Genomic DNA, 12541 nt, shown 5'->3' with positions numbered 1-12541 from the left:
TCATAGTTTTCTTCAATAATACTTGAAAAGAAGCCTTTCATCTCGATCAACTATAATATCAATTAAAGCTTGTGTTCGTGTCATTATTATGGCATTTTTCGTAACTAATTCTTTATGAAAATTAAAAATCATATCTTACATGAATCATTATTAAAATGATAAATATATTAAGATTTTGATGGGTTAGTTTTTAATTTTGTCTTGATTGGCTTTGGTGGTGGTAAGACATAGTGGCAAGATGGGACAGTGCAATAATGAGTTGAGATGGAACTTGAAAGCTGATATTGTGGGATCGAGTGGAAAAGTGTAGAATGAAGATTGAATAAGACTAATGATTGTGTAGAGTGAAGTTTGAGGATTCAAAAATATAAAAAACTCCTAAAACTTAAATTTTATAATTAAAACTCACAACCCATCGGGCCGACCCGCAACCCCTTCGAGCTAACCCATTTAACCCGCCAACCCATTCGGGCCAACCCGTTTAGCCCGTTTTGTATTCGGGTAATAAAATTACAACCCTAACCCACTAATATTACCGGGTTGTTCGGGCCGGTCCACAGATTTCGGGTTGAATTGACATCCCTAGTCTCAAGTCACAATCACCATGCACATATACTAATGGGTTGAATTGACCTCCCTAGTCTCAAGTCACAATCACCATGCACATATACTAATCCAATAATATATTGGACTAATAATATTATAGATTATAGTATATCTAGGTTAGTCCAATAAATTAAATAATTAGATTATCATTAACCATTTTTTTCAGTGAATGAGTCTCAAATCACAATTCACAATCACCACACATAGCATGGTAGGTGTCCTAATCCAATTATATATTGGACTAATAGTATTATAGATTATAGTTAGTCCAATAAATAATTGGATTTGGACGTATTAATCCGAGAGAAATATATGGCAATAAATTGTCGAAATCTTAAATCAATTAATGGATTTCACAAAATAATTAAATTTCAATAATTTTATTTCCAACCGATCGAAAGCCTGGTCTAAAATGTATTCCAATTCTAGGGTTCTTTTATCGCAAATTACACCCCAAAAAATCCAGGGTTTTGTAAAACTTCTTTTCCATACAAACCGAATGACAATTAGGTAACGGCTTGTTAATAATATTTAGAGAAATAGAAAGAAATTTATTGCAATATAACCTTCTTTATGATCGATGGGGAGAACAAAACATGGTAATAGAGATGTTCATTTTTACAACATCAGAGGCACAGACAAAATGGTTCAAGGTATGTATCTATATGCATATGTTTCTATTCTATAGTTGTGTATGTTTATGTATTGTTAACTGATAGATATATCATATATGTTCCTAATTTATGTAAATATGCATGTTGTTTGCTGATGGATGGTGTTTAATTCGGATCATAATTGCAATTTAAATAATTTCATTGGAATTGTAATGAGAATGATCAATGTTTTGTAGTATAATATTGAAACCTTTTTTTTCATTCAAGTTATGAAAAGAATTATTGTGCCTTTTGATTGGATTTCGAAGCCGGGGATTGCGTGTTGATGCGGGCGGCCGAGAGCAACACGCCGCCTTATGTGGCGCGCGTGGTGAAGATGGAGGCGGACGGCAGCAACAATTTGATCGTTAGGGTTCGTTGGTATTACAGGCCGGAGGAATCTGTTGGAGGGAGGCTCGAGTTTCATGGTGCCAACGAGCTGTTCTTGTCGGATCACTATGACACTCAGAGTGCTAACACCATCGAAGCCAAATGCACGGTCCATACCTTTGAGGATTACACCAAGCTCGAGGATGCTACCGCGGAGGATTACTATTGTCGATTCCAATACAGAGCCGCCTCCGGACTTGTCTTGCAAAATACAGTCGCATTGTGAGTATTCTTTACTATTTACTAGCATTTGATAGGGAAGATGAGATAAGACAGAATATGATAAGAACGCACATTTTACATCAAATTACTTTCTCATTCATTTATTAGTTTAATGGTCGTTTGATAGGGAAGATGAGATAAGACAGAATATGATAAGAAGGCACATTTTATGTCAAATAACTCTCTTATCCTGAATTTTGTTATGTGTTCAATTGAAAGGTATTGCAAATGTTAGATGCCATATAATCCAGATGCTTTGATGATACAATGTGAGGAGTGTGAGGATTGGTAAGTGGATTTCCATGTACTATATGATTATGATGATTAAGTCTAGTTATGGTAGAGATTAGTGGCTAATGGATGGGATAAGGGTGCAGGTTTCACCCGGCATGCATTAATCGGACGATAGAGCAGGTGAAGCAGTTGGATCGCTTTGTCTGCTCCGAACACACGCTGAAGAAGCCTCTCGACACTGCAGTGGCGAACCGCGAGGTCTGATCATTACTTTGTTTGATTTGCTGCAACATATTCTGCTGCCTTATTTTCTTATGAGCTTAAGAGAATAGTGAAAATTGAAAATGTGTAATTTAGCTACTTGTCTAGGGTTTGGACTAATCACATTGGGGATTAGTGATTATTGGTGACAATGTCTAGCTTATTATTTTTCCTAAATTGGAAATATCATAAGTGAGACATGGTTGGCTTTTGTTGAATTAGTTTCTTATGTGCAAAAGCCTATCTTAGTTATTACATTGATCTTGGTTGTTTCTTTTCTTTCAGCATTCAACATCTAAATCATTTTCTATGGTGCAGGCAAGGCCCAAACGGCAGAAAAAGTAAATCGTGCAATATTTCCTCTTTTTTTATTGATAAATGAACAGAAATTTAAAGGTCGCACGTCATGGTGACAATACTGGCTTCTTGTAATGTAGGAGAGGCCACTTTTTTTCTTCTTTTATTTTCTTTATCTTTTCCAAATTTTATACTATTACTATTGAAGCTAGTTTCTGGATTACATTCTGATTGTATTGAAGCAATTAGTATAGGGGAGCAGATGTATATACATTCTCCGAATTATCTTTGAGAATATACAAATCGGATTGTAATCTATGAATAACTCAATCTTAATGCAGAACATAAAATCAAAACAAACACATAGGTCATTTTAAATTACACGGATGTCATGTTTAGTTAATATTTAGTTCATTTTAGAAAGGATAATCTAAAGCCACCTAAAAATGACCTCAAAATTTTTAAAATTTAATTTTTCAAAATAAACTACAAAAGAATTAAAAATGACATCCGTGTTATCTAAAAATGAGAGTTTTGCGTTTTGCAATAAGATATGGTTCCATTGAAGAATTCATTTTTCACCAAAAGCATTTAAATCGCATAAGAAAAGGGAATATGGTGACACTTGTCCAAAAAATGAGCTGTGATTCGAGAATTCCACCAATTTCTACACTATGAAGCATGGATTTTGTTATACTAACTCGTTTGTATAGCGTGACCAAACACACCCTTAATTTTCAAAATTCTACAAAGTAAACATTTGCTCCATTAAATTTTGGCTTTTTCCCTCGCAACCAATCTTTACTCACGTTGATGATGTGTGTTTAAACCGTTTAAATTCGTTACTGTCAGCATTTGCTCATCACCAAATTACATAAAAACAACATCAATATAACATACCCTCAAAATTCATGTTAAGTCATTAAACAAGATGGTGAATTATAAATTAGTTCCGATTTTGATTCTCTTTGCTGTTTGCATCGTTTCTTCCATTGCTGAAGATCGAGACATATATCTAGTTTTACTCGAAGGCGAGCCCGTTGCCTTCCATGAAAAAACACATCATAAACAAGCAAAGAAGCCTCGCCTCAACAGGTAACTACTTACTAATCATTCTTGTTATCATCTAATGATATGAAGCGTAAATAGCAAGCTAGATTCATTAATTGATACTGTATTACTGTGTGTTAGAAAACTTACTCGTTGTGTTATTTGTTCTTAGCATTTGATTGAATCACAAAGGTGAATCCACTTCTAGTATCCACAATTTTCTTCAATCACATAATGTTAGAAAATCTATGGTTGTTCATTCGTATTATTTGTTACTAGTATCCATATGTATGTCAATCTGATGAATGAACAATTTTTGGTACATAATTCAATCACATAAAGTTAGAAATTCTAATTGAACTTATACATACTCTATCCGTCCCCTAAAAATATAGACATTTGGGGACGGTACATGCTTAATGTAAAATTTGTAAAGTAGGAGAGAAAAATGGAAAAGTAGTGTTATTAGAAGTGAGATCCACATCATTATTAATGCAATGTGTAGTGAAAATATTTTCATAAATAGAAAGTGTAAGATAGAGCAAAATAACAAAAAAAATGAAACAATACTGTTTTGGGGGCGCATAAAAATGACAAAAATTGACTAATTCTTGTCATTTTTAGTGCGAAATTGATAAAGTAGAAGAGAGATAAAAAAATTCATGAGAGTATTATTAGTAGAGAATGAGCACTCTAATTATAAGAGAACAACTTCCAAATAATGAATGAAACTAATTTTGTCACGTTTCAATTTTGACAGTAAAGCATCGAAGGGCCATGCAAAATTGTTGGTAGAGTCCCACGACCAATTCCTGCAGAGCAAACTGGAAGCAGGAAGCTACAGCAAGCTCTACAGCTACAAACACATCGTCAACGGCTTTGCCCTCCACACGACCCCTTCGCAAGCCGAGAAGTTCAAAGGCGCCCACGGAGTGAGGCTGGTGGAGAAGGACAAGGGAGCCAAGCTCATGACAACCTACACCCCTGATTTTCTAGGGTTAGACACGGTTTGGAGCCAGCAAGGAGGAGAGGGAAACGCAGGAGATGGGATTGTGATAGGCTTTGTGGACTCCGGCATAAACCCTATCCACCCTAGCTTTGCCTATGATCCCTTGAATCCATGGAGCAGCAATGCCACTAGGTTTTCTGGATCGTGTGACGGAGGGCCTCTGTTTCCGATGAGTTCTTGCAACGGGAAGATCGTTTCTGCGAGGTTCTTCGCGTCGGGGGCTCGGGCTGCTGCCACGCTGAATCCTGCCGTTGATCTTATGTCGCCTTATGATGCGGTTGGCCATGGCAGGTATGTGTGTGTGTGTGTTGTGACAGAAAAGAGCAATTGTGTAATCGAGACAAACAGAAACGTAAAGAGGCACAGACTACGGGCTCAGCGAGAACCCAGTTCAGCTAGCGACAAACTATACAGATTCAATACATACTAACAGTGTGCGTAATGAGGTTGGAGGAGGAAGGAAATGATGAAGGTTTGTGTCATTGTGTGCAGTCATGTGGCGTCGACGGCTGCGGGGAATCATGGAGTTCCAGTGGTAGTGGATGGCTTCTTCTACGGTCGGGCCTCTGGAATGGCACCGCGTGCCAGGTTCGACGAAATTCCATTTCGTAAACGTTTGCTTTAGATGATATGATATATTGATAAAATATACTATCTCCGTTCATGAAAAATAGTCATTGTTTTTATATTTTGTTCGTCCACCAAAATTAGTTTCTATCTATAGTAGTACTATAAGTTTTTTCTCTCAATTGAGGCGAGTCTCATTTTCAACTAACAACCATTCGGTCACATTTTTTTTCAATCTCTTTCTTCTTATTTTGCATTAAAACTCGTGTCGTTCACAACCAAGACTATTTTTGCTGAACGTAGGCATGGAGTATCACTTACCCGAAGATGTCTAGCAATATTAAAAATATTAGGTTGATTATGATTTCATTAATAATCACTGTTTTAACTTCAATTGATCAAATTATTTAAGAATTGAAGTAGTTATGTTACTATGTACTTCAATTAATCACCGATTATAAATTTAAAGTAATAGTGTGTAATGGCTGCTAATAAATTTATAATAGTGCAAGTGCAATGGCTGCTGCTTATTTCTTGTGTCCAACACACAGGATAGCCATGTATAAGGCCATTTATCCTACAGTGGGAACATTAGCAGATGTACTTGCTGCTATTGACCAGGTGACAATACTATTTTTTTTATCATCTACAAATACATTTTCCTTCAAAAATTGAACTTTTTTTCTTTTCTGAAATGGTCAAGTTGAAATGAGGTGCAGGCAGTGTTGGATGGAGTAGATGTCCTATCACTCTCAATCGGACCCGACGGGCCACCAGACGACAGAGTTACGTTCCTAGGCGCATTTGACATATTCATGCTATCAGCACGCAAGGCCGGGGTTTTTGTGGCTCAGGCTGTCGGCAACCAAGGCCCTGCTCCTTACTCCGTCGTCTCCTACAGCCCTTGGTCCTTTGGTGTGGCCGCCTCCAACACAGACAGAACTTACCCCGGCACTCTCATCCTCGGAAACGGTAAAAAAATCAGTGGCATCGGATTGTCAGGTACGTAGGAAAGATAAATAAACAATACACAATAAACAAAACCACATTTTAGATTATTTTTTTGTCATATAACTCCAAAACAGATGAGTTATCTATCTTACCAGACTGACCTTCAATTATTAAGATAAAAATATGCTATGTGATCAGGTGCTAGCTTTGGATATGGATTGCTTCAATATAGGCTGGTGCTGGCTAAAGACGCGGTAAGGGCTAACGGCGCATTTCCTATGACTCCACAGTATACGGAAGAGTGTCAATACCCGGAAGCATTGGATCCTATTATGGTCTTAGGGAGTGTGGTTATCTGCACATTTTCATCTGGTTTCTACAACGGAACGTCTAACCTCACGGCCGTTATAGCAACTGCAAGGTCTCTCGGGTTCATGGGATTCGTGTTGGTTGCCAACCCGAGCTATGGAGACTTTATAGCAGAGCCTATCCCCTTCTCTGTTCCTGGGATCATGATCCCTAAAGCTAGTGATGCACAGGTATGTGCAGTGTATACTAACATAAAAACACGAATCGAAATGATGTTTCTTTGTGTGTCGTAGATCGTATCTCAATATTACGAACAACAAACGACGAGAGATGGACAAGGGAAGGCAATAAGATACAATGGCAGGGCAAGTATAAGCGAGGGTAGAAATGCTTCTTACACAGAGAGGGCGCCCGTTGTAAGCCGTTTCTCTTCCAGGGGACCCGATTACACTGACCAGAAGAGGAGTCCGGCTGATGTGCTTAAGCCCGATATTTTAGCCCCGGGCCACCAAATTTGGGCTGCCTGGAGCCCCATGAGTATTATGAACCCCATCCTATCTGGTAGTTATTGTTGTGTTCTTTTTATCAGTTTTTTTGAACTGTCGATATTGTCTGCTTTGGGTCAAACTCGCACAGATTTATTTTCGGGTCAGTCACACCTCAAACTAATTGGAGTTGGACAACATTTATATATTGTTTTCAGGTGACAATTTCGCGCTGATATCTGGAACGAGCATGGCAACGCCACACATAGCAGGCATAGCAGCACTAATCAAGCAGAACCACCCTTCGTGGACTCCATCGATGATCGCCTCAGCCATGTCCACCACGGCTACCAAGCATGACAACCGCGGTGATCCCATAATGGCGGAAGGCTTTGCTGCCAACACGGTGTACCCTGCTGCACCATTTGGATTCGGGTCCGGCCTCGTTGACCCCCCTCGCGCCCTAGACCCTGGACTTGTGTTTGCTGCCGGTATCTTTCTGTTACGGACTCAATTCCTACATCGGTTGTCAGAACAACTGGTGTTGGGTAGATAGACTAAATGGGCTATCTCTTCTAATAGGCTAGTCTTTTGGGATGAGTTCTTCTGTTGGCTGTAACACTTTTTTACACCACGCCATTGTTTCTCTGCTTCCACATTCTGACTATATATCTTGAAACAGGATTTGAAGACTACCTCACTTTTCTGTGCTCTCTTCCGGATGCTGATCCGGAGAAAGTCAGAATTGCGACTGGAGGGACGTGTCCCGGCTCTCTCAGCAACCCGTCCGACCTAAACCAGCCTTCGTTGACTATAACCGCGCTTTCTGGGGCGCGAGTAACGCGCAGGATAGTGAAGAATGCGGCGAGCAAGCCAGAGACGTACGTGTGTGCGGTGGTGCCACCGAAGGGAGTGACGGTGAGTGTGGACCCACCGTGGTTCAACATAGCTCCTGAGGCAACACAAGTGTTGGAAATCAGACTTGCGGTGACGCAGGCTCTCGATGATTTCGCCTTTGGCGAAATTGTTATGACGGGGAGCTTGAATCACATTGTACGGATGCCATTGTCGATCTTGCCCGTTTCGGTCTAAGACAGTTAGACCGAAACGCGCTTCTCCATCATACTATGGAGCCAGGTAATTAAACAGTGGAAAAATTCACAACTGAATTCAAATATGGAATTATACATGGAATATGCAGTATCATCAACAATTATAATTGTTTCTTAGAATAAATAAAATCTTACAGAAACGAACACTTTGCTTTTTATGAATTTTATTTTGTAAAATTAAAAGTTAAACAATAACATACTGGGCATTGCTTCTGCAACATTTTCATTAATGTCTTCAAATTTATGCACGTGAAATAATTGTGAGATAACAAAATGCATTTCAAATTAATTCTGTCACCCACATTAGAAGTTTAATTAGAACACCTAAAATTCCCACATTAGAAGTTTAATTAGAACACCTAAAATTGTGATGTTGAGTTAAATCTCAAGTAGTAGGTTTGATCCTGTAGAATTTGACCATTGAACGAAGGGTATGAAATAAATCTGATTGATTTTTCGATCAAAAGTACTATGTGAAATCTTCGGTTTTTCCTCTTCCTGTATCCCTATCCCATAGGTACAGAATCAAGAGAGAACCTTTTCTTCTGTATGAATCGATCTTATTCCATTCCAATTCCTTCCCGATACCTCCCAAGGAAAATAAAATATCGAATTGGATGGATCCCAAATTGACGGGTTAGTGTAAGTTTATCCATGCAGTTATGCACTCTTCGAATAGGAATCCGTTTTCTGAAAGATCCTGGCTTTCGTACTTTGGTGGGTCTCCGAGATCCTTTCGATGACCTATGTTGTGTTGAAGGGATATCTATCTAATCCGATCGATTACGTAAAGCCCGCGATAGCAACAGAACCGGGGAAAGTATGCAGAAAGGACAGTTCTTTTCTATTATATTAGTATTTTCTATTATATTTGTAACACCCCGACTTTTTTTACCCTAAGACTAAGAAAAAAAAAATCGATCTATATATAAATAAGTTTCGCGTCTAATTTTCTTTTACTTCTCGTTATGATTAATCGTTGTGAAGTATATTTTGAGTAGTAAACAAAAATAGTAATATTTCAATATAAAGTTTGCTCTAATAAAAGTCCGTTTGTGAAGACCGAGTTTCAAATAAAAGTCCGTACACGAGTTCAATGTTTAAGTAAAGATTAATTAAAAATAAACTATTCTCCATGCCCTTCGGATCTTGCGCAATAGTCACGCCTTGAATCCCGATACCTACACGAATGGATAAGAAGCGTGTTAAATCAAGACGAGACGATCGACGAAATCAAATCACATCAAACACGCAAATCAAACGGCGGCTCACGTTTTCCAAATGACGGCTCGCGTCTTTTTAAGCGACAAGATGTAATATTCTTACCAATTATAGTAATTTGAAAGATTGATTAGCCAACTTGCCTCTTATGGCAAAAAGTCCATAACTCTTGGACAATACCCCTCCACCCATGAATCAAGCTTTTTAACCATGGATTATCTTGCTCTCAATTCCTCTATAAATACTACCATCACTCCATTAATAATTCCTTTGTTTTCACCACACAAAACATTTACCATCAAAGTTCTCCTTCTAATGAGAATGTAAAATCTTTTAAGCAAGGAAGCAAAGTCTTATCACCACCGTCACTTTTTCATTTCTCTTCCTTAAGGTATTCTTCCTTTTCTCCTTATAAATTCTTGTTTTCCATGGCCATTTTCATACCACATTCAAGCATGTGCACTTAGAATTTTACATGCTAAATACCACCTTCTTGTATGGCGTGAACGTAGGAAAAATATTCATGCTTGTGAACAAATTTCTTGAACAAACTTCCTTGAGCAAAGAGTCAAGAATCATGGATATATTTCTCTTTACCTAAGCAATCAAGAACTATGAATTTTGATAAACATGGAAAATAACGTTGAGCTCGAGATATTTAAAACTTAGCTTTTAGTGAACTTAGAAGAACACCGGGCTGCCCGAACGGTGCCAATACCGTGGCTGCCGGGCAGCTACCGCTGCTGCCACTCGCGGCAGCCACACACACACACACACCAACGCACACCCCACCCCTTTGCCCACGCAGCTGCTGTCCACGATGCTCCCGTGACCTCGCGGTCGCTGACCGGGCACCGCTGCGTTGTCCCGAGCAGCCCAACACTGCCCCCTCTGCCCGGACAACTCGCTGCACTCTCCTCCACTCGCTCAGTGAGCTCGGTGACTGAAATTGAACCACAGAAAGAAATGTGAGTGTGTTCCTATGTGTGTAAGAGTGTGTGCGTGTATGGGGGTGATGAAAAGAGAGAAGCCCAGATAGATAGAGAGAAAGGACGTGGGGTAGAGCACGACCGGCGTCGCTGGCCGGCGACGCCAAGGAAGCCGAGAGACGACGACTGAACGCTAGCAGTTGAGGCAGAGACCAAGAGAGAGAGAGAGAGCGTGAGACCGAGTTTTAGAAATGAGTGATGCCGAGAGGGAATGACGGCGGCCGGCGTCGCTCGCCGGCGACGCCGTGGCCAACAAGAGAGGTGTGAGACGTGGGGGGGAAGAAGCAGGCGCCCCCTTTTGTTCAAAAATCTGATTTTGAGTGTTTTGATAGAGCTCCACTTTTAAATTAGAGGTTGGGCCTCTCTTTGGGCCAAATAATTTAGTAAGTAGTATGGTCTCTTAATTTTCTAGTATGGGCCAAAGAGTTAGAGAAAAGGTGAAACTTCTAAGTGAGAAAATGAACCATTTCCTCTTAAAATTTTTGGGTTAATATTGCTTGATTTGTTGGAAGTTTTTAAATAATAAATCTTATAATATTATCTTTCGTAATTAATTAAATTTCTTGAAGTTAAGAATGTATGAACTTAATGAACTCTCTCCCAAATAATTATTTAATTATTTTAAGGTTTCTTATAAAATAGAGATCCATTTTTTAAAAATGGAATGAAGTTATCTTGGTCGACCCCCGAACATAGGACGCATACTCCATGTAGGATCATTTCATGTCATGCACCTTATGTATGTTCTTAAAACTAATTTAAATCATTATACTATTTCAAGAAGGGCGTGTTCGCGGAGTTTGATTTCCAAGGCCAAACTTTTGTAGCTTTTCATTTGGAAGCTTTGAGGTGGGCTTTATATCCAACACATTAAGTGTGGATAAAATTATCAAATATATAAAATGACTTTTGTTTGATAAAATCGCACTTATTTTTTTAAAAAGGTTATCGTGCCATAAATTGTTTGATTTATGATGCCTATCTGTTTGGCGATGCCAAATGAATGAATGAATGAATCGAATTCGGCTCCGATAGGACTAAGATCCTATTCGAGTTAGTGTACACAAAGGAATGGACCGTGAGTCATCGTAAGGGTTGGCCGGTCAATGTGATCGTGGAAGGTGGCCACCTTCCCGACACACAATGAACCATCAGATATGGCAGATTGTTGGAATGAACTTAGCTTGATCAAGCGAACTTTATGAAAATGAACTTAGTAAGCTCGGGCCTTTAAGAAAAACCCCCGCGTGTTACTGTGATGGCATGATAATAACTTTTTCTTATATGTGTATCTTTCGGCAATGTGTTCACTGAGTACCCCGTACTCAGCCCTGCATGTATTTCTAAATGTGCAGGTTGAGCAAGTGATGAACTGGTGGCTGAGTGGAGTTGGTGGTCGTCTCATCTCTTTTGTAGGATTTTCGTGGCATGTGTCTTCATACACATGACCATATGGTTACAACTCCTTCCGCTGTGCTTATGTTGTAGTATTTTGTACTAATGGGTCATAGGAACAATGATCAGTAACGAGTGACCTATGTTAAACACTCTTTTAAATCCTCATGATCTTTCGTTGTCTTGTGAACCTCTTTTATCTTATGAAGAAGTACTTGCATGTCTTATTGTAAATTCTTTCGTCCCCTTTCTATCCCCCCTTCTTAATTCCCTCCCCTGGTCATGATTTACCGAGCAATGCTATCCTTAGCAAAGCACGGTCGTGACAATATTAGTATTCGATTAGTATTAGTTATTCTCCCTCCGTTTCACCATAGTTGAGGCGAAACTTTTCATCACGGAGTTTTAGAAATGAATATTGCGTGTGTTAAATAAATAGATAAAAAAGTAAGAGAGATGAAAAGGTAGAGAGAATAAAGTATAAAGTGAATAAAGTAGAGAGAATAAAGTAAAAGAGAGTAAAGTAAGAAAGAGAAAAAAAAAGTTACTCCCTCCGTCCCAAGAAAGATGACCCCTTTCTTGGGCGGCACGGGATTTTATGCAAATTTATTTTGTGTGTTGAGAGGAGAGAGTTAAAGTAGAGATAAATGTGTTTCCATTTTAAGTAATGGGTCATCTTAGTTGGAACAAACTAAAGAGGAAAGTGAGTCATCTTCAATGGGACGAGGGAGTACCATATAAGAAATGACTCAACTATGAAGAAATTTTCCGGATTGATAAAATGACTCAT

General features: G+C 38.9%; 1 protein-coding gene and 1 pseudogene across 2 annotated transcripts; both read left to right on the top strand.

Annotated features, from left to right (window-relative positions):
* Positions 1–1054: 1054 nt before the first annotated feature.
* On the top strand, positions 1055–2879 carry LOC125217264 (chromatin remodeling protein EBS-like; annotated as a pseudogene). Its single transcript, XR_016136053.1, has 5 exons — positions 1055–1259; positions 1529–1871; positions 2091–2159; positions 2249–2363; positions 2685–2879. The product of XR_016136053.1 is annotated as a chromatin remodeling protein EBS-like (transcript).
* Positions 2880–3594: 715 nt separating this feature from the next.
* On the top strand, positions 3595–8292 carry ALE1 (PA-domain containing subtilase family protein). The gene is made up of 9 exons (XM_048084561.2): positions 3595–3758; positions 4474–5013; positions 5215–5310; positions 5841–5910; positions 6009–6291; positions 6439–6779; positions 6843–7110; positions 7253–7525; positions 7717–8292. Exons 1-9 carry the CDS (start codon positions 3595–3597, stop codon positions 8124–8126), a joined length of 2445 nt encoding a protein of 814 aa, XP_047940518.2. The 3' UTR covers positions 8127–8292.
* Positions 8293–12541: the final 4249 nt, after the last annotated feature.

This window comes from Salvia hispanica, chromosome 2 (assembly GCF_029641045.1).
Source record: "Salvia hispanica isolate PSC_SH4W2 chromosome 2, Shi_PSC_v1, whole genome shotgun sequence".
NCBI classification, from domain to species: domain Eukaryota; kingdom Viridiplantae; phylum Streptophyta; class Magnoliopsida; order Lamiales; family Lamiaceae; genus Salvia; species Salvia hispanica.
Note: the sequence above shows the minus strand (reverse complement) of the source record. Positions and strands in the feature narration are given on the sequence as shown.

Bases quoted from the DNA above. Each gene is read 5' to 3' on its own strand.
- ALE1 (XM_048084561.2), top strand. From the start codon at position 3,595: ATGGTGAATTATAAATTAGTTCCGATTTTGATTCTCTTTGCTGTTTGC. The intron at 5,311-5,840 runs GTTCGACGAAAT...TCCAACACACAG, and splicing joins GGAATGGCACCGCGTGCCAG to GATAGCCATGTATAAGGCCA. The intron at 7,111-7,252 runs GTAGTTATTGTT...TATTGTTTTCAG, and splicing joins TATGAACCCCATCCTATCTG to GTGACAATTTCGCGCTGATA.